This window comes from Crocodylus siamensis, chromosome 11 (genome assembly GCF_052110815.1).
Source record: "Crocodylus siamensis isolate JL-2025a chromosome 11, ASM5211081v1, whole genome shotgun sequence".
NCBI classification, from domain to species: domain Eukaryota; kingdom Metazoa; phylum Chordata; order Crocodylia; family Crocodylidae; genus Crocodylus; species Crocodylus siamensis.
In genome coordinates, this window is record NC_143405.1 from 66,552,939 (window position 1) to 66,578,407 (window position 25,469).

A 25,469-nucleotide genomic window follows, 5' to 3' on the forward strand; every position below is an offset into this window, starting at 1 on the left:
CGGCCTAGCTACCCCGGCGGCACCCGCTCCAGCCCAGCATTGACGGCGCGGAGGCGAGGGGCAGCGCCAGCCGGGCTTTATTCACACACAAGCGGCTCCGCCGGCCGGGGCCGGGGCGGGGGCGGGGGCGGGGGTCACTGGCAGGTGTTGTAGATCTGGATCTGCTCGTTGATGGTGCCGAGGATGCCCTTCATCTTGGCCTCCAGCCCGTCTAGCTGCGCCGCCTTCTCCTCCAGCACCCGCTCGTTCCCCTCGTACGACTCCTCCAGCGCTGGGGGCGAGGCGCAGGTCAGCCCGGCCGCCGGCCCCGCCCCCCCGGGCGCCGCGCCCCGCCCCGCCCCGCCCCGCCCCGGCCCGCTTACCGCGCAGGCGCTGCAGCTTGCTCTGCGCGTCCCGCAGGAGCCCCTCGGCCTCGCCGCGCAGCTGCTCCGCCCGCGCCCGGGCCTGCAGCAGGCTCCGCGCCTTGCGGTCCACCAGCTCCTGCACCCTCTCGTACTGGGCCCGCAGGTGCCCCTCCAGCTGCTGCGCGCGGCCGCAGGGGCAGGGTCAGAGGGGCAGCCGGGCCGCGCCTGCCCCAGCGCCCTGGCCGGACCCTCTCCTCCCTGCCCCCACCCTGCAAGGGGCCCTGCGCGGGGGGGCCTGCGAGCAGAGCCCCCTGCCCACCTGCTTGGCCTCCCCGGCGCGGGCGCGCGCGGCCCTGGCTGTGTCCTGGGCCCGCGTGGCCGCCAGGCTGTTGTTGGCCCGCTTCATGCGCAGCACGTCCAGCTGCCCGTCCAGCTGCCCGGCGCGGGCCAGCGCGCCTTGCAGCTGCCGCTCTGCGCTCGCCGTCTGCGCCTGGATCTGCCCGTGGCCGGAGCAGGGACAGCGTCAGCCCGGCACCAGCTGGGCTCTGCCCGGCCGTCCCGGGGAGGCGGTGGCCGTGCCCCTGCCCCTGCCCCTGCCCCTGCCCCGCTGTGGTCCCAACCCCCCCAAGCCAGGAGTGGGCAGCAGCTGCACGTACCTCGCCAAGGGCCTGCTCCGTGTGCCGGATGTCAGCACTGGCACTGTTGATGGCGCTCGTGGCTGCGCTCTGGGCCTGCCTGGCATCCTCCAGCGCCCGCCGCACCCCCTCAGCCGTGCTCTTCACGCCCTCCGCCCGCGACCTGCAACCAGCACACGTGTGGGCAGCCGCCCCCCGCCCCCCGCGGGGCAGTGCTGAGCTCACCCCCACGGCCGGCGGCCCAGCACTCACTTGGCGCGGCGCGCATCATGCAGCAGGTGCTCGGCTCGACGCACGTCGCCAGCCGTCTGCTCCAGGATGGCGTCGACGTTGGCCAGGCTGCTGACCCGCTCCTTGATCTCCTCGGCCAGGTGCCGGATCTGGGCAGGCGAGGCCGGGATGGAGAGCTCCAGCACCCGGCTGGCCACCGCCTCGATGCTGTCGGGGTCGGCCCCCTCCTCTGCAGGCAGGGGCAGCGTCGTCAGCACGGACCGTGGGCACGGCGCACGGAGACAGCCCCCCGCCCCATGGCCTCCCCCACCCCGGCACTCACGGTTCAGGAAGCTCTTGATCTGCTGGATGAGCTCCCGCAGCTCCTTGTTGGAGCGCTCCACGCGCGCCCGCGTCTCGTTGGCTTTGTCCAGCGCCGCCTGGGCCCGCAGCCGCGCCTCGTCCGCCTTGCCCTTCGCCAGCGCCACCTGCCACAGTGCGCCGGCACTCAGTGCCTGGCCCCCCCCTCCCGCCCTGCCCCCCCAGCACGCACCTGGTGGGCCAAGTCGTCCACCTCCCCCAGCGCTCGGCGCAGCTCGTCCTCGGCGTGCCGGGCCCGGTCCAGCGCGTTGTCGGCCGTGGCTGCCGCCCCAGTGCAGCTCAGGCCGCCGCAGTGGCGCCTGCCGTCCTCATCCCGGCAGCCGGCCCCCCCGCAGGGGCTGCTGGAGCAGGGCGCGTCCCCTGGCGCCCCGCACACCTGCACACGTGGGCGAGAGCCGTGCCATGGCTGTGCCCGGTCACCCCGCCCCACGCCCGCCCCAGGCTTTCCCGCAGCCCGGCCCCACCTTCTCGTTGATGCGGTGCAGGTGCAGGGCGCTGGCCTTGGCCTCCAGGTCGATGAGGGCGCGCCGGCTGGCTGCGTTCTTCCGGTTGAAGTCGTCCCGTCCCTGGGTCAGCAGCCGCTCGGCCTGGCGCCGGGTGGCTGCCGAGTCCCGCACGGGGCTGGGCACGGCCAGGCTGGAGGCGTCGGCGCGGCGCTCCGCCTCCTGCGACTGGGCGTGAGACTGGCGCACGCTGTCATAGGCGCCTGCTCGGGGGACAGGCGGCCACAGCGTGAGACCCTGCCCCAGAAAGCCCCCGGCTCGCCCAGCTCTGGCCCTGGCCCTGGCGCTGCTCACCCAGGAAGTTGGAGTCCTTGAGGCGATGGAGCTCCTGCGCCAGGCCGTGCAGGCTGACGTTGAGGCCGCGGGCGCCGCGCTCCAGCGTGCCCAGCGTGTGGCTGGCACTGAAGGTCTTGTCCTGCGTGGCTGTCAGCTCTGCTTCCAGCTGGGTCAGCGCCTCTGTGGCCTCCTCGATGCCCTGCCTGCCATGGGCACCGGGTGAGCTCCCGCAGCCCCCGCCCAGCTGCCCTGCCCCTGCCGAGGACCCTCAGGCTGGCCCGAGGACCCCAACCCACCACCCTGGTTCTAGTGGCGGGGTCTGCCCGTGGGGGAACGCGTGCAGGGGCCCGGGCACCGTGTGGGGTGTGTCCCAGCCTCCGGCAGCATCTGAGAGCCCCGGCACCGGCCCGCTCACCGCAGCTCCTCCATCGTGCGCATCAGGTGGGTGACAGCGGCCGCGGTGGCATTGCGGGCTGCAACGATGGCCTGCACCGCGCCCAGCTTCTCTTCCAGCTGCCGGAAGTGCCTCTCGAAGGCGCCGGCCAAGCCGCTGTGCTGGATGTGGCGGGCGCGCTGTGCCAGGCTGCGGGCACGGGCGGCCAGGTCCTGCACGGCCCGGTCCCAGTCCCCGAAGCACTGGTGGCAGGGCCGGCAGTCGGGGAAGGCGCCGGTGAAGCCGCGGGCGCACTGGTCACAGCGCACACCTGAGACGCCGGGACGGCAGGCGCAGTGCCCAGTGGCGCGGTCGCACTGGGGGCTGGCGATGCCACGGGGGTGACAGTCACAGGCTGCGAAAGGGCAGTGGTGTCAGTCGGGGGCCTCAGAGCCCCACCCCACCCCACCACGCAGCACTCACCGCGGCACTGCTGGCCAGGGTCGCCCCAGTGGTTCTCCTGGCAGTCAGCACAGGTCCGGCCTCCGAAGCCCGGTCGGCACGGGCACTGCCCTGTGAACTGAGACCAGGACCTGGCTGCTGTGAGCCGTACAGGGGCCCCGCCAGCGGGGTGGGGAGCAGCGGGGGCCCAGGCAGGAACAGGCCCTGCTGGGGTGGGCGGTGGGGGCCTTGCCCAGCTTGCTGGCACCGGGGTCTATGCATCCTGCTGGACTCACGCGCACCCAGACCTGCCCGCACCGCTGCCAGCCCCGCGCCCCAGGCCCCGCACCTCACCTCGTTGCAGGTGGGGCTCTGGGCGTGCAGGGGGTGGCAGCCGCAGGGCTCGCAGCCGCGGCCGCTGGCCAGGTTCCAGAAGTGGGGGGCGCAGCGGTCGCAGCTCTGGCCCTGCACATGGGGCAGGCAGTGGCACTGCCCACTGCGCCGCTCGCACCGGCAGGCATCTGGCGACGGGCACTCGCTGTGCTGCGTGCCCAGGGCATGGCAGGAGCAGCCTGCAGCCGGGGGACACAGTGTCAGCCCTGCTGGGACCAGGGCCGCCCGGGAGGGAAGCCCCCGGCCTATACTCACGCCTGCAGGAGCGCCGGGCAGCATTGCCGAAGTAGCCAGGCTGGCAGTGCTGGCAGTGCGTCCCCTCGGTGTGGTACAGGCAGCGCTGGCAGTGCCCGGTGCGCGGGTCGCAGGCGCCCGGGTCGGCTGCGTCGATGTTGCCGCTGCACTGGCAGGGCCGGCAGTGCCCACCCGCCTGCTGGGGTCTCCCGAAGTGCCCGGGCGCGCACTCCTCGCAGCGGGGCCCTGCAGTGGCCAGAGGGGGCTAAGAGGCGGCTGGACCCCCGCCCCGCTGGGAGAGGAGGGAGCCAGGCGCCCGTGTTCATGGCCCACTCCATGCCGTGGCACTCACCGGCGTGGCCCGCCTGGCAGTGGCAGACCACCTGCCCCGAGCGGGCGTCCTGGTGGCAGGAACTGGCGAAGTAGCGGCCGCTGCTGGGGCCCTCGGGGCAGGGGCAGGGCCGGCACCGCTCGCCCGAGCCCAGCGCCGGGTTCCCAAAGTGACCCGCTGCACACCTGCGGGGGGGCAGGCAGAGCGTGGGGGGGCACCTGTCCGGCCCTGTGAGGGCACCCCTGCCCCTGCACTGCATAGGAGCCCCTGCCCCCAGCACCCTCAAGGTGACCCCCGCTGCCACCCTGTACCCCCCACCGATGCAAGGAGCCTGCCGGCCTGGTGGTCCCTGCCCGTCACCTCTGGCAGCGGTCGCCGTCCGTGTTGTCCCGGCAGCGCAGGCAGGAGCCGGTCCGCAGGTCGCACTCCTCGGCGTGCCCGTTGCACTGGCAGGGCCGGCAGGCGGGGAAGCCCCAGTGGCCAGGCTGGCAGCGGTCGCAGCGGGGCCCGAAGACGCCCGGCCGGCAGGGGCACTGCCCCGTGGCGCCATCGCAGAAGCCGCTCAGGGCCCCGTCACCGCTGCACTGGCAGGCTGGAAGGGCAGGGCTGTGAGTGGGGGGCAGAGACGCATCCGCCCTCACCCCGAAGGGGCCCCTGGGAACCAGGGCAGGCCGGGGGGCGTGCACCCCTGCGGTCACACCCCGGCTCTCCCCAACACTAAAGCCACCTGCCCCCCAGAGGCAGCAGCATCGCTCGTTGGGCAAGGCCAGGAAGTCCATTTGCTCCATGGCTCCTTATCCCGCTCCTGCTAAGCTCTCTTCCCTCCACAGGTGCTAGCAATCCTCTTTCCTCATTAACGGCCTTGACGTGCCACTCATCAAGCGACACTTTCTTCTGCAACATTGCTACCTCGGCTGCTTCTGGTTCTCCCCCCAGCGCGCGCCCTGCAGACTCGGTGAGAGCCTTAGCTCAGGCACAGGGACGTTAGCTCAAGTGCAAGTTAACCGAGCAGGGTGATGTGCTGGATGCACTGTGCAGATGCTCCAAGTTGGATTTTGCTTTGTGAATGGGAGTAAGAGATGTACCTTTAACTAGAGCCGCTACCAGGCAAATGCAACAAGGTCTTGGACTGTCTGGCTGGGTGTGTGTGTTAAACTGAACGTGCCAAGCAGCACTTCCACCAGCTGCTCTTGTTATGCCAGCTTCTGCTTTGCTTTTAAGCTGAGCATCCAGCATGGAGCCCCCGACACGTCAGTAAAATTGCTAGTTTCTTGTTAACAGGAGAGAAACCTGCTGTGCCATGTGGGATAAAGGGACCGGCTGCTGACCCTGCCCATTCCTAGGTCTGCCGCACCCAGGCGCCGCCCCCGAGAACGCGCCTGGAGCCAGGGGCCCCACACCTAGGACGTGCCCCGAGGCTGGAGCTGCCAGGGACATGCCAGAGCCCCCCAGGGGCCCGCGGACCCCACCCCCAGTACACCATGGGAAACAGCCCCCCAGCCAGAAGCGGTGCCCAACCCCCCAACCAAGAGCATGCCCCAGAGGCACCTCCCCAGAGCAGCGGCTGGGGGCTCTGGGGCAGGGGCAGGGGGCACTCACGGCGGCATCCACTGGGCCCGAAGCTGAAGGTGCCTGGGGTGCAGAGGTGGCAGTGGCGCCCCATGACATTGGCCTTGCAGGTGCACTGCCCGCCCTGGGGGTCGCACTCGGAGCTCAGCGAGCCCTGGGGGTCGCAGCGGCAGGCTGCGGGCACAAAGCAGTGTCAGCGAGGGCGCCGGGTGGGCAGCCGGCGGGAGGTGGGGGGCAGGGGACTTACGCAGCGCCCCGCCGTGCAGGACAGCCGACATGCTGGTGAGCAGGCCAGCACATGCCTCAGCGGCCAGCGCCTGGCCCACGGCCCAGGCGTGCTGGGTGCAGCGGTACCGCTCGAAGGTCTCTTTGCGCCCCAGCGCAGCGGCGTCCCCCGCAACGAACATCTCCATGGAGGAGTAGCGCGGCACCAGCACCAGCTGCGGAGCAGGCCATGAGACGGGCGCCCGTCGGGCATCCACCCGCCCGGATGGGCGCTGTGTCCTGTCCGGGCCGGGCACCAAGCCTCCCCTGCTATGACTCCCCCACTGCCAGCATGTCTCCACCCAGGCACCCCTGCCCCCAGCAAGCCCTGTGGCCCCGGCATGGCCCCCGTGCTCCAGGCACTCACTGAGTCGATGAGGATGGCGACGCCAGGCTCCGGCTGGCGGGACGAGTAGCGCCCGAGCTCCAGGCGGATGGTGTAGCTGACGCCTGGCTCCAGGCAGACGGGCTGGGACAGCACCACGTGCCTGCAGGCGGGTGGGACAAGGCGGTAAGGACAGGGCGGCCAGTGCCGGGCAGGATACTGGGCACAGCGATGCTGCCACTCCCCTGCACCGGTGCCCGCGCAGCATAGCATATAGCACAGCAGCTCGTTACCCCCGGGCAGCTGCCCTCGCGGCGGGGTCCTCACCTGGCGTCGGGCGGCAGGGCCACAGCGAGCAGGTCGTCGGCAGGGATGGTGTTGCCGCAGGGGCTGCTGGTGGGGATGGGGCCCGGCCGCAGCACTGACAGCTTCACCTCCTCCCACGGCTCGGGCAGCTGACAGCAGGACGCAGTCAGTGCCTGGGCACTGGTGAGCGGGGGGCATGCAGAGGGCTGAGCCTCTGGGGGGTGAGCAGGGTGCCCTGGGGGCGTGACCGGGGGCTCACAGCGGGACGGGGGCGACCAAGGCTGCACCAGGGACAGGGACAGGGACAGGGCAGGGCGCTGCTCACCTGGGGCTCGTAGCGCAACACGACGTCGTAGTCCATGGCGGCCGGCACGTCGGCGACGTGGAACTCCGCTGCGCTGCCCTGCTGCAGGCGGGCGAACCCCGTGCCCGTCCACGTGGGCGCGCGGCCGTCGGGGGCCGTGCGCAGCACTACCGAGCCCTGCGGGGGCCGCAGTCAGTCGAGCAGCCCAGCACACACGTGGCACGGGGCCTGCCCTGGCACAGCCCCCGCACGGGACCTTCCGGCCTCGCGGCCCCTCACCTGTCGCAGCCGGGCATCTTCGGCCTCGTAGGTGTAGTGGTCCAGGCGGATGCGGAAGTAGCCGGGCTCCACCTGGTGGCACTGGCGGCCCAGCATGTGGGCCCGACAGCGGCACTGCCCCGTCTCTGCCGCGCACCTGCCGCACGGGCGCCATTAGGGCCCTGGGCAGCGCAGGGGACGCCCGAGCTGTTGCCCCAGCCCTGCTCCCCCAGCTCCACTCACTGGTTGTCCCGGGCACCTCCCACGTCGCAGTCACAGGCCCGGCAGCCGGGCAGGTCATGGTTCAGGGCCCAGTGCTCGGGCTGGGGGGAGACACGCCGTCAGGGCCTCAGCGCCGCGGCTGCGGTGCGCGGCCCCCGCGCCCCAGCACTCACCAGGCACTCGCTGCAGCTGCGGCCGGTCACCAGGCGCTTGCAGAAGCAGTCGCCACTGGTGGGGTTGCACGGGGTCCCCTCCGACACAGTCCCGCGGGGGTCACACTGGCAGCCTGCCCGCGAGAGCAGGGTGGAGGGCACCTGCATGGCAGCCTGCCCTGGCCCCCCAGCACCCCGTCCCTGCACCTGAACGGGGGGCACAGCTGCAAGGGCAGGGAGCCCCCCAGCACAGTCCTCCCCAGGCCCTGCCAGTGCCCCTGCCTTGTGGCACGGCTGCAGGAGCCAGGCCCCCCAGCACTGCCCCACCCCCCAGTGCCCCGGCTGGGCTGGAGAAGCCCCTGCCCGTGCTCCTGCCCCAGCACCCGCTCAAGGGGCAGGCCCCGGCACCTACGCTGGCAGCCCTGGGGGTTGTCGGCGCGCAGCCCAAAGAAGCCCATCTTGCAGCGGTCGCAGCGGGGCCCCTGCACGTGCTCCTTGCAGCGGCATTGCCCAGCCAGCATCCCCAGCGCCGGGTCATCGTGACTGTCACACAGGCCCCCGTCCAGGGTCCCATCGGGGTCGCAGTCGCAGGCTGCGGACAGGCAGGCAGGCCGGTCACCGCAGCCTGTCCACCCCCTGCTGCAGCTGCAGCTGCCGTGCCCCGCCCTGCCCCGTGGCCCCGCACCTCGGCAGGCGCTGGGGTCCCGCAGGTCGCGCCCGGGGTCCTTGTAGTAGAAGGGCTTGCAGAGCTCGCAGCGCCGCCCCATGGTGTTGTGCTGGCAGTCGTCGCACACGCCACCGCTGGCGTTGCCCGTGGCCAGGAACACGGCCATGTCGAAGTGGCACCGGCTCGCGTGCCCGCTGCACTCGCACCCTGCAGAGACGCCAGCACCGGCTTCACCCCCGCAGCACCATGGCCTGGCATCCCCGGCTGCTGCCTGCTCCCCCTGGCCCAGCCAGACCCCTCCTGGCAGCAGGTGGGCACAGGCCCTGCGGGCACTCACTGCGGCAGGCGTTGGTGCTGTGCCCCTGGGCCGGACGCCAGGGCAGGTCATGGTAAAAGTCGGCGCAGGTCTCGCAGTTCAGGCCCTGCGTGTTGTGCTGGCAGACGCAGCGGCCGTGCACCTGGCGGGAGGGCAGCCGTGAGACCCCCACAGCCTGAGGCCTGTTCAGCCCCAGGGCCCAGGGGGGCCCAGCCTGGCCCGCCCCAGCGTGGGGAGGGGGAAGGACCCCAAGGACAGGACCGGGGCCTTTCGGCCTGCCCTAGCCACGGGGAGCAGGGCTGAGACCCCCAGGCCCACCCCGCTTGGGCGCCAGGGCACGAGCTGCCCTATGCTCGACGACAGGATCCGGCTCTGCCTGGGGCGAGCGGCCGTACCATGCCCTCGCGGTCGGGGCTGCCGGGGAGAGGGGCGCACTGGGCTGCATGGCCGTAGCAGAAGCAGTTGCCACGCAGCACCATCTCGTACACGGCGTAGTAGTACTTCTCCTTGATCTCCCGCCGGGAGTCCAGCAGGTCATCGCCCAGTGTGTGCAGCTTGGTCAGGTTCACCCGCAGGTTGGTCACGCGCACCAGGTCTGTGGGTGGCAGGAGGCCACTGCCAGCCCCCATGGGCAGGGGCAGGGGCCAGGGCAGGCCCCCAGCTTTGCAGCACTCACAGGTGCCGCCACTGCCTGCTGCACCCCAGCCCTGGGTGCCCACCCCCGCGACAGGCCTGGCTGCCGGCCCACGCGCTGCCCCTCGCCCTCCTTGTTCGTGCTGCCCCAGCCTGCGCCCCCCCCCCACTGCCGGGGGCCAGGCACGTTCTGCAGGGCAGGACACAGCGCGGGCAGGACTCGCTCCCTCCCTGCAGCCAGGGCTAAAAGCAGCAGTAGCCGGAATAACTCAGCCCAAAATAGGGTCCAGCAGCCGAGGCAGAGGGGCAGGGATCCCCGTGGCAGCACAGCCGGGCGCTGACCTGGGCGTCTCCCGGGCTGGACGGATCGCATGCGTGCCAGCCCAGCCCAGCCCAGCCCCCACCCCGCCGGCTCCACTCACTCTGGATGTCGGGGCTGTAGGGGTCCCGGATGGGCAGGGCCGGGTCCAGCACCCTGTAGATCACCTGCAGCACGAGAGCGCAGCTCTCAGCCTGGGGCCCTGCCTGCCCCGAGCCACCCCGGGGCTGGGGCTGGGGCTGGGGCTGGGCCTGGCGGGAGGCAGACGTGCTGGGCTGCTCACCTCGCCCTCTGTGGACGGCTCAATGTCCGAGTAGCGGGACTCGCAGATGATGTCGTCCACGTGGCGCAGGGGCCCACGTGACACGCCCGGGAAGGAGCCCGCGCAGTCGTAGGCGAAGTAGCGGTAAACCCGCCAGGTGCGGCCAAAGTCGGCCGAGCGCTCCACCAGCATGGCGGCCGGGCGGAAGGTCTGCGGGCAGCACCCGGCGCGTTAGCCAGGGCTCGGCCGCGGGACCCAGCGCATCAACCATCGTGTGGCCCCGGGAGCAGATGGGCTGCTCGTGGCAAGCCCGTGGGAGATGGTGCGTTCGCCATAGCGAGGCCACAGGACCCGACACATTGGCCACGGCAGTCACGGGAACTAGCACATCAGCCGCGGCACGGCCACGAGAGCTGGCACGTTGCCCACAGCAGGGCCACAAGAACCAGCACGTCAGCCACAGCACGGCCGCAGGAGCTGGCGTGTCCATCACAACACGGGACAGACAGGGCCGCGCATCCCGCCCCTGGCGTGGCAGCAGGGAGGACCGTGGCAGGGGCAGCGCGAGCCGTGGGGAGGGGATGCGTGAGGCCTGGAGGGACGGGCCCAGTGCAGTCGCGTGGCTCACTGCAAGCCAGGCCAGGCCAGGCTTTCCCACCGCCGCCTGCCTGGCGGGGCTCACCTTGAAGGTCATGATGAGGTGGGTGAAGTGGAACTCGGCCTCCAGGTCCAGGCGGATGCTGACCTGCTCCACCCCTGGGGAGGCAGAGACGGCCCTGAGCCCGGCGGCGGGGGCGAGGGCACGTGGCCGGGGGCGCTCCCTGGGGCACCGCTGCAGAGCTGGAATCCCCCCCAGCATCCCGGCGGCTGCCGAGGGCCGGGCCAGGCCTGGCAGGGGCCCAGGCTGGAAATAGCCAGGCCGGAGCCGTGGCTGCCGGATGAGTCACAGTTTCCTGCACGTGGGAGCGAGGGGAAGGAGATGCCCCAGGGACCCCGCGGCGGTCCCGCCCTGGCCGGCGCGGGCCTCTGCCAGGCTGGGGAGCGCGGGAGGAGCCAGGGCCCGCGCGGGGAGAGGGCTGGGCGCACCGTTCTCCGACTGCCACCAGGCCTCCTTGCGGTGGGGCGCGAAGGTGGTGACCACGTTGTCCACGCGGCGGCTGCGGGGGTTGGCGCGCGGGTCGTAGGGCCGGCGCGAGTCGCAGGTGAAGCACTTCTTCTCGTCCTGGAACCACGCACACCTTACGGCCGGCCGGCCGGGCAGCCGACCCCACCCTCCTCGCCAGCGGCGCCAGGGGCCGCGGCCGTGCCCGGGCCGCGCCGCTGACCTGCAGGTGGCTGACGATGCAGTAGCGCTGCGGGTGCCGCAGGCCGCAGGTGGACGAGGCCGAGAGCCGCTGGGCGCGGCCCACCAGCAGGTCCCCGGTGGCCGGGTAGCAGCTGCCCAGGGCGCAGCCGTGCAGGGGCCCGGGGTCCTGGCACCGCACGGCGCCCAGCGCTGCGGGAGAGGCTGCGGCTGAGGCGGGGCGCGGCACAGCCCGGGCTCCCGGAGGGGAGCGGGAGCGGGGGCGGGGGCGGGTTTGCGCCCGAGGGCCCGACCACCTGCTGCTGCCCCTCGGCGGGGCCGGACGCGGCGCAGGCAGGGCCCGCCCGGCGGAAGCGCGGCCAGAAATAGCTGTGCGGGGGAGCCCCCCCAGCCGGGCCGGCGGCCAGGGCCGGCGCCGGGGGCTGGGCCCCGCGGGACGCGGGACGCGGGACGCGGGACGCGGGCCGGGGCCAGGGCCGTGCGGCGCCCGGGGGGCGGGAGTCCTGCCCGGCGCCCGCAGCCCCCGGCCTGGGGCGCCCCCGGCGCTGCGGGGCGCGCGGGCCGGGCCGGGCCGGCGGGGGCGGGAGCAGGTGCGGGCCGCGGGTCGCGGGTGGGGCCGGCTCGCCCCGCACTCACCGGCCAGCAGCAGCAGCCGCCGCAGCGCGCCCCGCGCCCGCATCCCGCCGCGCCGCGCCGCCCGCTCCCAACTCGGCCGAAGTTTGCGCGGGGCGGGGCGGGGCGGGGCGGGGCGGGGGGCGGAGCGCGGGGCCCCGCCCGCCCCGGCGCGGCCGGCGGCGGCAGGAATGCGGCTCCCGGGGCGCGGCGCGGCGGCGGCGGACACACAGGCGGCAGCGGCGGGACGCGGCACTTTATTGGTGCAGGCGCGCGGGACCCCGCCCCCCCGGCCCGCTAGCAGGTGGCGTAGGCGCCGGCCCGGTGGCGGATGTCCTCCAGCAGCCCCGCGGCGCGCCGCTCCAGCGCCCGCAGCCGCCCGGCCTTGTCCTCCAGCGCCGCCTCGTTGGCCTCGAAGCGCCGCTCCAGCTCTGCGGGACACGCAGCTCAGCGCCGGCCCGCGCCGCGCCCGGCGGGCGGGGCGGGGCGGGGCGGGGTGCCCGGTGCCCCCCCCCGGTACCTTCCAGCCGCCGCTGGCTGCCGCTGGCCTTGTCCAGCAGCCGGCGCGCGTCCTGCGCCAGGCGCGCGGCCCGCAGCAGCGCCTGGCCCGAGGCCCCGGCGCGGGCGCCCACCTGGGCGCGCAGCTCGGCGTGGCGCCGCGTCGCCCGCTCCAGCGCCTGCGGACGGCACGGTCAGCCCGGCCCGCGCCCGCCCCCGCCCCCGCCCCGCGCTCGGCCCGGCGCCGCCTCACCTGCTCCAGCGCGCCCGTGGCGGCCGTGGCGCGCTCGGCGCCCCGCCAGGCCCGCGTGGCCAGCTGGCGCGTGGCCTGCGTCTTGTCCCGCAGGGCGCCCGCGGCCTGGGCCAGCTCCCGCAGGCGGCCCAGCAGCTGCGACTCCGTCCCCTCCAGCGCCTGCCGCCGCCGCTCCGCCTGCCCAGGGTCGGGGTGGCGGCGTGACAGCAGAGCCACCGGCGCCCCGCTCCTGCCCTCAGGCCAGGGCCGCCCCGCGCCGCCCCACTCACCTCCTTCAGCCGGCTCTCCGCGCCCCGCACCGCCGCCCTGGCGCCCCGCAGCGCCGCCCCGGCCGCTGCCGCCTCAGCCCTCGCCGCCGCCAGCGCGCCCTGCGCCTCCGCCACGGCTCCTCGCGAGCCCTCCGCCCGCTGCCTGGGCAGACACGGGCAGCGGCGTCACCGCCGCGCCCGCCCCGCGCCCCGCGCGCCCCGCCCGCCCCGGGGCACTCACCGGGCCCGCCGGGCCTCGGCCAGCAGGCCGCGGGCGGCGGCGAGCCCGCGCGCCGTGCCGTTGAGGATGGCGTCCACGCCGGCCAGGCCGCTCAGGCTGTCCCGGATCTCCTGCAGCAGGCGCTGGACGCGGCCGGGGCTGCTGGGCAGCGAGATGTCCAGCACCTGCCGGGCCACCAGCTCGATGCTCTCGGGGTCGGCGCCCTCCTCTGCAGAGACACGGCGGCGCTCAGCGCAGCCCAGGCCCCGCGTGGCACGGCCCCGGCGCCCGCCCCCACCTGCCAGGAAGGCCTTGATCCGCCGGATGAAATCCCGCAGCCCAGCCGTGGCCTCCTCCATGCGCGTCCTGGCCGCCTGCGACCGGCCCAGGGTCTCCTGGGCGCGGGTCTTGGCGCTGCGGGCCAGCTCCTCCGCCTCCTGCAGCTGCGAGGGGGAGCGGAGCTGAGCACGGGCACCGGGGGCTGCCCGCGGCCCCCCCCGCCCCTGCGGCCCCGGTACCTGCAGGGCCACGGTGCCCAGCTGCTGGGCCACGCTCTCCAGCTCACGCGAGGCGTTCCCGGCCTGGCCCAGCGCCCTCGCGGACACGGGCAGGGCCCCGACGCAGCCCGGGCCCCCACAGTGGCGCTGGCCCATGCGGTCCCGGCACAGTGCCCCTCCGCAGGGGGCACCCTCGCAGCCCTGGTGCCCCGGGCCTCCGCAGATCTGCGGGCCGGAGACAGGCTTGTTTTAGCAGCGGGCAGCCCTACGGCCCCGCGCCCGGGGTGCCGCCCCAGCCCTCACCTGCTGGCTGGTCCGGGCGATGCTCAGGGCCGCGGCCCGGCGCTGGGCTTCCCGCAGTGCCCGGCCCTGCGCGGCCGCGCTCCTGCGCAGGGCATCGCCTCGCTCCCGCAGCGCCCGCTCTGCCGCCCGCCGCGTTGCCTGCGCCTGCCCCGCCAGGCTGCCCGGGCCCTGCACTGCGGCCCGCGCCCGCTCCTGCTGCTGCCGGGAGTGCTGGGCAGCAGCCGTGAGGCTGCGGTAGGCCTCTGCGGGCGCGGGGCAGGTGTCGGGAGAGCACCCCGTCAGCCAGGCCTGCCACCAGGCCGGCCGGACAGGGATGTCTGCAGCCGCGGGGAGGGGGCCTCTTACCCCCAAAGCCGGTGCCCAGCACGGTGCCCAGCTGCCCCCGCAGGCGGGTGGCCGTGCTGTTCAGCTCCTGCAGCTCTTGGCTCAGGCGGTCGAGGCGGCCCCTCTGCCCAGCGGCGCTGCCCGCTGCCCCGTCCAGCCGCCTCTCCACCTCCTGCAGCTGCTGCCAGAACTCATCCAGATCTCCCCTGGGGGGGTGCACGCTCAGTGTCCCCCCTCCCCACTTCCCTCAGCCCCCCCAGGGCCAGGGCCAGGGCCAGGGCCCAGAGGGCAGGTGGTGTGCAGGCCCAGGAGCTGGGAGGATGGTGGAAGGGAAGGGGACCTGGGGCAGCTTGATCCAGGCCAGGGCCGCCACAGCCCCTGCTAGTGAGGGACCAGTGCGGCCAGAGGGCCCTGGGCACTGCCCGAGGCCTGGCACGCTCGCTGCACAGCCCAGGGGAGGGGAGGGGAGGGGAGGGCCCCGGCCCACCCACATTCACGTGCGCGCCCCTTGCCTGGTGCTGTCTAGCAGGGCGCCCAGCTGGTGCAGGGCCACGGTGCCTGGACTGTCGCCCACCCTGGCCAGCTGCTCCAGGCGCCGCAACTTCTCCTCCAGCTCCCGCAGGCGGCTGTTGCTGAGCTCTGGCATGGGGCCGCCCTCCTGCAGCGCCCGCGCCTGCTCCTGCAGCACCCTCAGCCGCTCCTGCAGCTGCCCCAGCACCTGGTCCCAAGGCCCGAAGCAGGGGTGGCAGGGGGAGCAGCGTGGGAAGTCATCCTGGGCACCTCGGTGGCATTGGTCACAGCGTGGCCCTGTGAAGCCTGGGCGGCAGGTGCAGCCCCCGCTGGCACGGTCGCATTGCAGGCTCTCTGCGCCCGCTGCGTCGCAGTCGCAGGCTGCGGGACAGCAGTGTGTCAGCATGCACCCGAAGCTGCCCGCGGTCGTGTCCCTGCACCGGTGCACACTCACCCCGGCACTGGCGCTCTGGGTCGCCCCAGTGGTCCTCCTGGCAATGGGCACAGACGCGGCCCCCGAAGCCCGGCCGGCAGACGCACTGCCCCGTGAACTGTGCAGAGGGCAGAGAGCGCTCAGTGCAGCCCGGGCATGGGCTGCCTGGCGCCGTCCCTGTTGGCCTGGCGCCCGCGGCACTCACCAGGTTGCAGCCGCGTGGCAGGGCGTGCTCAGGGTGGCAGGCGCAGGGCTGGCAGCCGTGCTCCCCACCGAAGTCCCAGGAGTCAGGGGCGCAGCGGTCGCAGTTCCTGCCCACCACACGGGCACGGCAGGCGCAGTGGCCCGTGGCCCGGTCGCAGTGGCAGGTGCCGGAGGCGCAGTGGGAGGGCAGAGTTCCCTGCTGGTTACAGGTGCAGCCTGCAGGGAGGGGGCCAGGGCGTGGCTGGGGGATGCCCACGGGGCCCCTGCCCACACCGAGCCGGCCCCTCACCCCTGCCAAGCCCCGGTCACCCCCCGCCCCTTGGACGCCCCCACCCCGGTGCTGCCCGCCCCGCCCCGCCGAGTCTCACGTCGGCAGCCGCGCTGCAGGGCGTTGCCGTAGTAGCCAGGCTGGCACTGGGCGCAGCGGGGCCCGCCGGTGTGGTGCAGGCAGCGCCGGCAGTGCCCGGTGCGCGGGTCGCAGGCCTCGGGGTCGCTGGTGTCGATGTTGTTGTTGCACTGGCAGGGCCGGCAGGCGCCCCCCTCCTGCTCCAGCGCCCCGAAGTACCCAGGCGCGCAGCGGTCGCAGCGCAGCCCTGCGACACACGCCGAGGTCGCAGCAGGTGCCAGAGCCCCGGGGCGGCCCCCGGCCCCACCACCCGGCCCAGCCCCCGGCTCACCCGCGTAGCCTGGCGTGCACAGGCACACGACCTGGTGGGTCTCCTTGTCGGCGTGGCACGTGGTGCCGTGGTAGCTCCGCGTTCCCGGATATCCGGGGCACGGGCAGGGCCGGCACTGCTGCCCCGAGCCCAGCACCGGGTCGCCGTAGTAACCATCCAGGCACCTGCCGGCAGCAAGGGGGAGTAGGGGGGTGCAGAGCTCAACGGACCCCCAGAACCGGCCCTCACCCCCGCAGCCGGCCCCCCACTCCCCCAGCTGCCCACCACGCCGAGCCGCTGCCCCAGCCACCCCAGGGTCTCCCCCGCGCCCACCTCTCGCAGTGGCGCCCGGCGGTGAAGTCTCGGCACCGGTGGCAGGCGCCCGTGTGGGGGTCGCAGTCCTCAGCGTGCCCATTGCAGTGGCAAGGCCGGCAGGCGGGGAAGCCCCACTGGCCTGGCTGGCACTGGTCGCAGCGGCGCCCCACGGCCCCGGGCTGGCATCGGCACTGCCCGGTGGTGGGGTCGCACAGCCGGGAGAGCGCGCCCTCCGGGGAGCAGGCGCAGGCTGCGGGGGCAGGACAGGGCGTCATGCGATGGACGGGCAGATGGACGGGGGGGGACGGGGGCCCTGTACTCACGGCTGCAGCCGGCGGGCCCGAAGCCGTAGGTGCCCGGGACGCACTGGTCGCAGCGCCGGCCGGCGACGTGGGGCTTGCAGGGGCACTGGCCGCCCAGCGGCTGGCAGACACTGCTGGTGGAGCCCTGGGGGTCACACTGGCAGCCTGGGGAGAGAGGGAAACTGAGGCACAGCTCCCCCACAGCACACACAGGGCAAGGACCTCAGCCCCGAGGCCTGGGGGCCGCGGTCGGTCACTGCAGCGCCCGTGCCGTGGACTCACGCAGGGCACCGTCATGCAGCAGGGCGGAGATGCTGCAGAGCAGGCGGGCGCAGGCCTCGGGCAGGGCGGGCATGGTGGCCATGCGGAAGGCCTCCAGGCAGGTGTAGCGCTCCATCTCCTCCCGGCGCTGCACCGCCGCCGCGCCGCTGCCGTGGAAACCGGGCAGCTCCATCACCCGCGGCAGCAGGACCAGCTGGGGGGAGACCGAGAGAGCAGGCCCTGGCTGACAGGCAGCCAGGGGAGCCCAGGGCTGCTCCCCAGCCTCCCTGCACCGTGGGGAGAGCCTGGCTTGAGCACGGATGGGGCAGGGCAGGGCGGGGCGGGGGCGCGGGGGCCAGGCCCTTACCGAGTCCACGAGGATGAAGGCAGCGGGGTGTCGGTGGGCTGCGCCCGCCCGCTGCAGCCGCACGGCCACCACGTACCGGTTGCCCGGCTCAAAGCAGAAGGGCCGGGACAGCAGCACGTACCTGGGCGGAGGGGAGGGGAGGGGGGCAGGGGGCTGAGGCAGGCGGGCGCGGGGCTGGGGCCGGGCTGCTGGCCTGAGCCCCCACGCCCGCCCGCGCGGCTCACCTCTGGGTGTGGGGCAGGCCCTGGCGGTACAGCTGCTCCGAGGGCAGCGCGTTGCCGCAGCGGGGGCTCGAGGGCAGCGCCTGGGAGCGGACGCTGACCACCGCCTCCCAGTCCTCGGTGGACTGTGGGGAGACGAGAGGTCACGGGGGCTTGGGCTGCCCCCACCCCACCAATCCCAGGGACACGAGCCGGGGACGCACCACGCAGCCCAGAGCCGGCCCCCGGAGCCGACGGGACATCGCGCCCGGCCCAGGGCGCCCTGTGGGATGCCCACGGCCTGCCCCATTCGTCCCCGCACGCACCTGGGGCTCGTAGCGCAGCAGCACGTCGTACTCCAGGGGCAGGGGCACGTCGCCCACGAGGAAAGACAGGCCGGCGCCGTCCCGCACACGGGCAAACCCGGGGCCCGTCCACGTCACCATGCGGCCCCCGGGCTCCCGCGCCACGGCTTCCACGTCCGGCTGCTGGCACAGACACGTCAGCGGCCCGGCCCCCCACGCCCACCCTGATCCCCCTCCCCGATGGCAGGACTCCTGCCCCGTGGTCCCACCCCGCTCACCTTGTGGGGGAGCTGCCGCCCACGCCGCGGGGCCGCCCGCTGCGGCCGGAGTCGCCAGGTGCTGCGCTGGCGCCGGAGCCGCGCCTTTCGCCCGTGCGGGAGCCCGTTGTGCTGCTCCGGGCAGTCCCCGGGGGCCTCTGCCCGCACCTCGCCCTGTGTGGGGGGCACTGGTTACCAAGTCACAGACCCCCAGAGCTGCGGGCAGGCATGAACCGAACCCATCCAAACCCACCCAGACAAACCCCATGTTCGACCTCAGAGCCACACGACAGTCACCCCGACACGGCCCTAAGCATCACCCCCATCCCTGACCCGGGATACAGGGGGGCTGCGGCCACCATCCTGCTGCTGCCGGGGGGTCATGGACACTTCAGGGAGCCCAGGCGCAGGCCGTGTCCCCGCGGCAGAGGAAGGCAAACCCCCCAGTGCAGGCCAGTCTGAGCAGGGGGGGGAAATCCCTTCCTGCCCCAGGGCAGCGTGGGGCTGAGCCTGAGTGCGGGGGCAAGACCCTTCAGCCAGGAGGTTGCCAGCACGGGGTCGGTGCCAGCAGGAGCATTGGGCCAGCCCAGCCCAGCCCCACCCCCAGCCTGGGCTGCAGCAGCACCAGCGCCGCTGGGGGGGATTAAACCCTGGACACATGGAGCAGGTGGGGGCAGAAGCAGCACAGCCCGGGCCTGGGGGATGCCACGGGAGAACATGGCTTATCTTCCTGGGATCCAGTGACCCCAGCTGACTTCCTGCCCTTCGGGCGGGGGGCTGGACTCGATGGTCCTCCGGGGCCCCTTCCAGCCTGAATGTCTATGAATCTGACACCGCCACGCCCATGCTCACCAGGCAGCAAGTCCGGCTGACGTGGGCTGGCGCCATGGCCCATACGTGTCCCCGGGGCTCTGCCCACAGCCACGGGGGCACCCAGAGCTGACCGCACCGGGTGCATGTGGGTCTGACCTCCCCTCCCCGGTCACACACTCACCGGGAGCTGGGGGTGGGCGGGCGCGTGGCCCGTGGCCTGCTCGGCCTCGTAGGTGTAGTGGTCCAGGGGTGCGCAGAAGGCGCCGGGTTGCACTGCGTCGCACAGGCGCCCCATCAGCCAGGGGCGGCAGGGGCACATCCCATCCTCTGCAGAGCACCTGGGGGTACGGCAGCTCTGTCCAGCTGTCCACGCACCACTCAGGACGCAGGGAGGCAGGCCGCGGTGCAGGGTGGCTGTGCCCGGGGGCCAGGTGCCCCCAGAGAGCCCTACCTGTTGCTGTAGGCGCCCCCGAAGTCGCAGGCACAAGGCCGGCAGCCAGCAACGTCGTAGCTCAGGCCCCAGAACTCAGGCTGCGGAGAGAGCCGGTCAGACGCAGCCGGGGCCGGGGCTCGGGCCAGGGCCAGGGCGGGGGCCAGGGGTCACTCACCAGGCACTGGCTGCAGTATCGCCCCGTGACAAAGCGCTTGCAGTAGCAGTCCCCGCTGATGTGGTCGCACGGCGCGCTGCCCGCAACGATGCCCCGCGGGTCGCACCTGCAGGCTGGCGGCAGCACGGTGCACTCGCCACGGCCCCGCACCCCAGCACCCACCCTCAGGGCCCCGGGCACTGCGGAGTCACGTCTCAGAGCTGGCCCTCAAGCCCATGGCCCGGCCCCGCCCCGCGTGCTGCTGGGCACCGGCTGTCGGGACCACGTGGCAGGAGCGCTCCATACGCCCGGGGCCTTGGCACATGGGAGTGCGGGGACCCCAGGGCCAGCCGTGTGGCAAGGCCAAGACGCTGGCAGATGCAGGGCTGGGCTGGGGGCGCAGCTGCCACATGGCAAATGCACGGCCCAGACCCCCAGCGATGCCATCGTGCCACTGTGCTGTCCTGGCCCCGCAGCACCTGGCACAGGTGAGCATCCAGGAGCCCCCCACCCCACCTGGGACTCACGCTGGCAGCCCTGGGGGTCGTTGAGGCTCAGACCGTAGAAGGCCTCCTTGCAGCGGTCGCAGCGGGCGCCCCGGACGTGGTCCTTGCAGCGGCACTGCCCCGCGATCAGGCCCAGTGCCACGTCCGTGTGGCCGTCACACACGCCCCCGTCCAGCGAGCCCACCGGGTCGCAGTCGCAGGCTGCAGGTGTGGGCACAGCAGCACTAATGCAGCCCTGCCCTGCCCTGCCCTGCCCCACGGGGCAGCACAGAGGGCACTGGGCCTCGGGGCCTGGAGCTGGGGAGCTGGCCCAGCACCCAGACGGGTCTCCCGGGACGAGCCCAGCTGGGGCTGGAGGGCATCAGGCTGCGTGGGTGGAGGGGGCCAGGGGCAACGCAGAGCTGAGCCCTGGGGGAGGCCAGGGCTGGCCCTGTCAGTGCTGGGGCAGGGACTCACGCAGGCAGGCGCTGGGGTCCCGCAGGTCGCGCCCGGGGTCCTTGTAGTAGAAGGGCTTGCAGAGCTCGCAGCGCCGCCCCATGGTGTTGTGCTGGCAGTCGTCGCACACGCCACCGCTGGCGTTGCCCGTGGCCAGGAACACGGCCATGTCGAAGTGGCACCGGCTCGCGTGCCCATTGCACTCGCAGACTGCGTGGGGCAGGGGCGCGGCCGTCACGGGTGCACACGGGCAGTGCCTCCCCGCACAGGTCCCTCCAGGCACCACAACCCCACGGTGCCCCCAGGCACCAGCTCCCCAAGCCCTGACTCCCGTTGCCCAGTCCAGACCCTGAGACCAGGGCACGGCGAGGGCTCTCACCGCGGCAGGCGTGCGGGTCGGAGGGCTGGGCCGGCTGCCAGGGCAGGTCCTGGTAGAAGTCCTGGCAGCGCTCGCAGTTGGGGCCCGCAGTGCGGTGCTGGCACTGGCAGCCTCCATGGATCTGTGTGGGAGCAGGAGGTGCTGAGCCTGGGGCACGGGGCGCCGCCTCAGTGCCATGCGTGCCCGGCCCAGCCCCGGCACCGTACCATGCCGTCGGTGGTGGCGGGGCCCCCGGCAGCAGGGGCACACTGGGCGGCGTGGCCGTAGCAGAGGCAGCTGCCACGCAGCACCAGCTCGTCCACGGCGTAGTAGTACTTGTGCAGCACGGCACGGCGTGCATCCAGCAGCTCGTCGCCCAGCGTGTGCAGCTTGCTCAGATTCACCCGCAGGTTGGTCACGCGCAGCAAGTCTGTGGGGGCACCGTCCTGCTCAGTGCTACCCCAGCCCCTCCTGGCCCTGTCGCCTGCACCCCCTGCAGCTGCGCCCGGCGGTGCCCGCCCTCCCCCAGGCCCTGTACCCCATACCCTGGCTGTCCTGGCTGTAGGGGTCTTCCACCGGGATGGATGGGTCCAGCACCTTGAAGATCACCTGGGCCACGGGATGGGAGGTGGAGCACAAGCGCCATCAGCCTGCGCCCCGCTGCTCCAGCCCTGGCCCCAACCCTGCGGCCCCCGACCAGGCCGGGGCTGCGCTGACCTCGCCTTGGCTGGAGGGCTCAATCTCAGAGTAGCGCTGGTCGCAGAGCACCTCGTCGATGCGGCCCGAGGGCTGGACGGGGACGCCGGGGAAGAGCCGGGCGCAGTCGTAGGCGAAGTAGCGGTAAACCCGCCAGGTGCGGCCAAAGTCGGCCGAGCGCTCCACCAGCATGGCGGCCGGGCGGAAGGTCTGCGGGGAGCCGGCGCGTGGGCCACGGCACGGTCATGGGGCCCGGCACGGCACAGCCGCAGGCGCTGGCACCCCCGGCACAGGGATGCCCCCCCCGTATCCTGGTTACCTTGAACTTCATGATGAGGTGGGTGAAGTGGAACTCGGCCTCCAGGTCCAGGCGGATGCTGACCTGCTCCACCCCTGGGGAGCAGGAGGGGTCACCCGTGGCCCCTCTCACCCGGGGGCATGGGTGTGTACGGGGCAGCCCTCTCCCCGGCCAGCTCGCCCTCCCTGCCCTTGTCCCTTTCCTCAGCCTGCAGAGGCGCCAGGGCAGGGAGCCATCCCAGGGGCTGGCATGGGGCTACGGGGGCAAGAATGCCCAGGCTGTGGCTCCCGGTGCCCGAGGCCGGGTTATCACAGGGGCCCCAGGGGCCCACAAGGGCCCCTTGCCTGGTGCCATGCCCTGGCCTCACCGTTCTCCGACTGCCACCACGAGCGCTGCCCGCCAGGGCCCTGCAGGTAGATGATGTTCTGGATGCGGTGGCTCTCACGCCCCCACGGCGCCCGTGAGTCACAGATGAAACATTTCTCCGAGTCCTGGGCACACAGCACCCCATCCTGTGTCACCCACACGCATCGCTGTCCTGTCCCGTGCCACCCACGCACACGTATACACATCATTGCCGTGCTCCGTGTGGCTGCACATGCACACAGCCAATGGGCAAGTTGCATCCCTGCCCCGGCTCTCAGCAGCATGCGGAGAACACGCGGACGCGTGGCCAGATGCAGCCAGGCGCGCAGCACCGAGGTGAGGCAGGGCAGCCACAAGTGTGGCGAGCGTGCCTGGCCCCTGCACACATGCCAGCGCGGCCCAGGCAGCGGTAGGTGGTACCTGCAGGTGGCTGACGATGCAGTACTCCTGGGGGCCGGCCAGCCCACACGTGGACGTGGCGCTCAGGCTCCCGGCCCGGCCCACCAGCAGGTTCCCCGTGGCCGGGTAGCAGCTGCCCTCGGCGCAGCCCTGGGCCTCTGCCGGCAGATCGGGCCCCTCCTGGCTGATGGCGGCTGGCGCTTGCACTGCAGACACAGCTGGGGTGACAGAGCCGCCCTGTGCTCCCCGCCCTGCCCCCAGCCCCTGGCTCCCTGCACCCCCCGGGCTGGCATCGCACCCACCTGCAGCCTGTCTGCGAGGCCGGGGGGCGCGACGGAGGGGCCCGGAGCTGCACAGGGGGCTCCCAAATCCCTCCCCACCCCCAGCAGAGCCTGGTGGCACAGGACTGGACACAGGGGCACCTGCCTGGCGCGCTGGTCACGAGCTTGGGCAGGGGCCGTGCCTGGGGTCAGTGGCCAAAAAGGCTGGGGGGGCCAGGCTGTAGGGCAGGGGTTACGCGGCCCTGGGAGGCGCCAGCCGCTGCCTAATCCAGCTGGGGCTGTGAGCGGGGATTTAGGGATAATCCTGGGGCCGGCGCTGGGAGCTCGGCTACTCGGCCCTGCCAAGCCAAGGGCTGCCCAGGGCCCCAGCACCCGCACGGCCCAGCACGGCCATGCCAGGGCAGAGGTGGCCCTGCTTCGCCCCACAACCCCCAACCCTGCCTGCCCAGGGCCCCCAGCCCGGCTGCCCTGGGAGTGCTGGTGCTTACCCAGCAGCAGGAGGGTGAGCAGCAGCTCCATGCGCAGCAGTGGGTCCAGCCTGGGAGAGGGGGGCAAAGCATGTCACAGTCGGCAGGGCCCAGACACGCCGGGGCAGCGGGCCTCCGCAGCTGGGGCTGGAGCAGGGGCTGCGCTGGCCCCCACCCCGTTGCAAACCTGGAGGAGAGCAGGGCTGGCCAGCTGCACCCAGGAGGGCACCTCCACCGGTCCCCACCTCAGCCCCGAGGGCAGGTTGGGCGCAGGCCAAGTTGGGGCAGGAAAGTAAAAGCCTGGAGCAGGCAGGCGGGCAGACAATCAATGCAGGGCCTGGTGCCCTGCGCCCCCCAGCCCTGCCCGCTCCTCCCCGACAGTGCCTTGTGGACCCTCCAACCCAGGCACCGGCCGAGCCCCCTGCCCTGCAGCTCCCAGCACGGGGGTTGGCTCCACAGGGCAAGGCATGGCTGTGGCTCCTTCTCCCCTGCCCCTGCCCAGAGGTGCGCGTCCAGTACTCACACGCTGCCCGCAGCCCAGCGCCAGGCAGGACAGGATGGGGCGGAGGGCACCACAACCCCGGCGGTGCAGAAACTCGCTGCCCGGCAGGGCAGCAATGGACAACACAACACGGCGGCTCAGCTCAGCCCAGCCCACCGAGTCTGACCCGCTCAGCCCAGCCGGCCCCGGGCCTGGGCCCAGCTGCCCGCCCTCCGGGAGCGGGGGGGATGGAGCGTGATTCTTATTCAAATTGGGGCCTGGCGCTGAAAGGCCCGGCCGTCGCCAGGCTACGGGAATGTCACAGCCGATTCTTTCTGCTTGGCGGCTCACACACGCACGGACACACACGCACCCAGGCCGTGCCGGGCAGGCAGGGGGCAACCCGCGGCCTGCACCGCAGCTCCCGGCTGCCCCAGCCCAGGCCTGCGTGGGGCACAGCGGAGCCCGGGTTGGGCCCGTCAGGGCTCCCTCTGCCAGGGGGGCTCACGCACTGCCCCTGCCCACGCTGCCCGCACTGCCGGCCGTGGGAGAGGCCGCAGCCTCAGCTACCTCCAGGGCACGACAGGAGCAGCCCTGCGTGCAGGACAAGCACGGGGCACCGTGGCCATCGTGGCCACCGCAGCGCCTAGCACGTGGGGCAGCGGGCGCCGGGGCGAGGGGCAGGCCGGCGGCGCCGGAGGGAACAAAGGGGCAGCGTGTTCCCCGGGTGCCCGCAGCAGCCAGGCAGGAATGTGGTGCCGGCCCCAGGCCCCACAGGACACAGGGGGTGGGCGGCCCTCTCCTCCCGCGCTCCCTCCCTCCAGCCTGGGAAACGGCCCAGGCCCCTGTTCCCAGGCCACCAGGGAGGGGAGGGGAGGGGAGGGATGCGGGAGCAGCGGGGCTGGTGCCTTTGGGAGGAGCCGCCCCGCAGCCTCCCCTGCCCTGGCGCTGCCCCAGGCCCTGCCACGGCCCAGCGGCTCACACCCACGGGGCTCCCCACACAACTGTGCTCGCTGCCGGGGCACGTGCCGACACCCGCGGGCACCCCACGTGGGTCGCGCCCCGCAGAGCCGGCGCCCCCGGCTCCATGCAGCAGCTGTGCTGCCCGCGGGGCCCAGCCGCCGCCTGGCACCCTCCGCTGGCCCTGCAACCTCCTGCCCTGCTGCGCCGTCGGCCGTCATCGCTGGGCAGGTCCCAGCCCAGGGGCTGCTCCTCCCAGAGGAGTGGGGCAACGGGGCTCTTGCCAAGGCCCGGAGCAGTGGAGCTGGCACGTAGCGGCGCAGGTGTCCAGGCTGCCCATACGCCCAGCAGCAGGCCCTGCCTGGGGCTGCTGGGCCCAGGCTGTGCAGCACAGGAGCAGGGAGCTTGCAGTGCCCCGGCTGGGCTGGGCCAGTACCTGGGTGGCTGTCTGTGCTCGGCCCCAAGTCCAGGGTGCCACCTGCCCGGGCAGCGGGGGTCCGGCCCTCCACCCTGCGGCCTGCTCGGCTCTGGGCTGGGCCGCGCTGTTTGTTCCTGGCGCAGGTTCCCTCCCCTGTCTCCTCCTCCTGGAGCCGAGCCGGGAAGGGAGGGACCTGCTGGCTGCTCAGGTGAGGCAGGCGCCAGGTGCAGCCGTGCCAGGAGGGGAGGTGGGGGAAGCTGGGAGTCGTGCCCTGCCTTGCCCTGGCCCTCGGGTCTGCTGCAACAGAGATGGCTCCAGCCCCTTCACTGCACCAGCCCAGCCCCAGCTCACCTACGCAGGTGAGGAAACAGTCTGGGCATGACCTCTAGCTCCTGGTCTCATCACAGGCCTGGCCCCCTGCGACAGGGCAGCTGGGAGAGGACCCAGGGCAGATCTGGTCACTGCCCTGAGCAGCAGGAGCCGAGAGACCCCCAGCCCGACCGCCACGGCCAGGCAGGCCCTGGGGCTGCTACACAGGTGCTGCCTGGGCTCTGCGCTGGGCATCGCTCGCTGCCAGTCCAGGACAGGCAGGAGGGAAAGAGGAGACGGGTCCATGGG

General features: G+C 73.4%; 2 protein-coding genes across 7 annotated transcripts; both read right to left on the reverse strand.

Annotated features, from left to right (window-relative positions):
- Positions 1-60: 60 nt before the first annotated feature.
- LAMB2 (laminin subunit beta 2) lies at positions 61-11,793 on the reverse strand. The gene is made up of 33 exons (XM_090021633.1): positions 11,658-11,793; positions 11,044-11,213; positions 10,805-10,940; positions 10,401-10,474; positions 9,740-9,928; positions 9,560-9,623; positions 8,900-9,099; positions 8,526-8,646; positions 8,207-8,395; positions 7,934-8,113; positions 7,543-7,655; positions 7,391-7,470; positions 7,169-7,304; positions 6,911-7,066; positions 6,607-6,734; positions 6,322-6,442; positions 5,938-6,130; positions 5,721-5,864; positions 4,482-4,713; positions 4,143-4,306; positions 3,812-4,036; positions 3,518-3,735; positions 3,206-3,302; positions 2,765-3,137; positions 2,368-2,552; positions 2,035-2,276; positions 1,743-1,946; positions 1,533-1,677; positions 1,232-1,439; positions 1,001-1,142; positions 664-840; positions 363-522; positions 61-271 (listed from the first exon to the last, which is right to left on the reverse strand). Exons 1-33 carry the CDS (start codon positions 11,698-11,700, stop codon positions 135-137), a joined length of 5,346 nt encoding a protein of 1,781 aa, XP_089877759.1. The 5' UTR covers positions 11,701-11,793; the 3' UTR covers positions 61-134.
- A 54-nt stretch (positions 11,794-11,847) lies between these two features.
- On the reverse strand, positions 11,848-24,999 carry LOC149855993 (laminin subunit beta-2-like). Of its 6 annotated transcripts, none has more exons than XM_090021631.1 (35): positions 24,870-24,999; positions 23,014-23,063; positions 22,266-22,450; positions 21,847-21,970; positions 21,501-21,574; positions 21,203-21,391; positions 21,031-21,094; positions 20,713-20,915; positions 20,507-20,627; positions 20,149-20,337; positions 19,714-19,893; positions 19,208-19,320; positions 19,051-19,130; positions 18,781-18,937; positions 17,808-17,960; positions 17,551-17,709; positions 17,249-17,370; positions 17,025-17,145; positions 16,679-16,871; positions 16,418-16,561; positions 16,113-16,344; positions 15,801-15,964; positions 15,492-15,716; positions 15,125-15,339; positions 14,941-15,037; positions 14,489-14,867; positions 13,998-14,182; positions 13,653-13,894; positions 13,371-13,574; positions 13,151-13,295; positions 12,874-13,081; positions 12,654-12,795; positions 12,385-12,561; positions 12,154-12,310; positions 11,852-12,064 (listed from the first exon to the last, which is right to left on the reverse strand). In XM_090021631.1, the coding sequence occupies exons 2-35, from the start codon at positions 23,042-23,044 to the stop codon at positions 11,931-11,933; spliced, it is 5,508 nt and encodes a 1,835-aa protein (XP_089877757.1). In that variant the 5' UTR covers positions 23,045-23,063; positions 24,870-24,999; the 3' UTR covers positions 11,852-11,930. The 6 variants fall into 6 exon arrangements, with proteins under 6 accessions (XP_089877754.1, XP_089877752.1, XP_089877753.1 ...); XM_090021630.1 differs by having other exon boundaries at positions 17,551-17,712; XM_090021628.1 differs by having other exon boundaries at positions 11,848-12,064; positions 12,385-12,795.
- Positions 25,000-25,469: the final 470 nt, after the last annotated feature.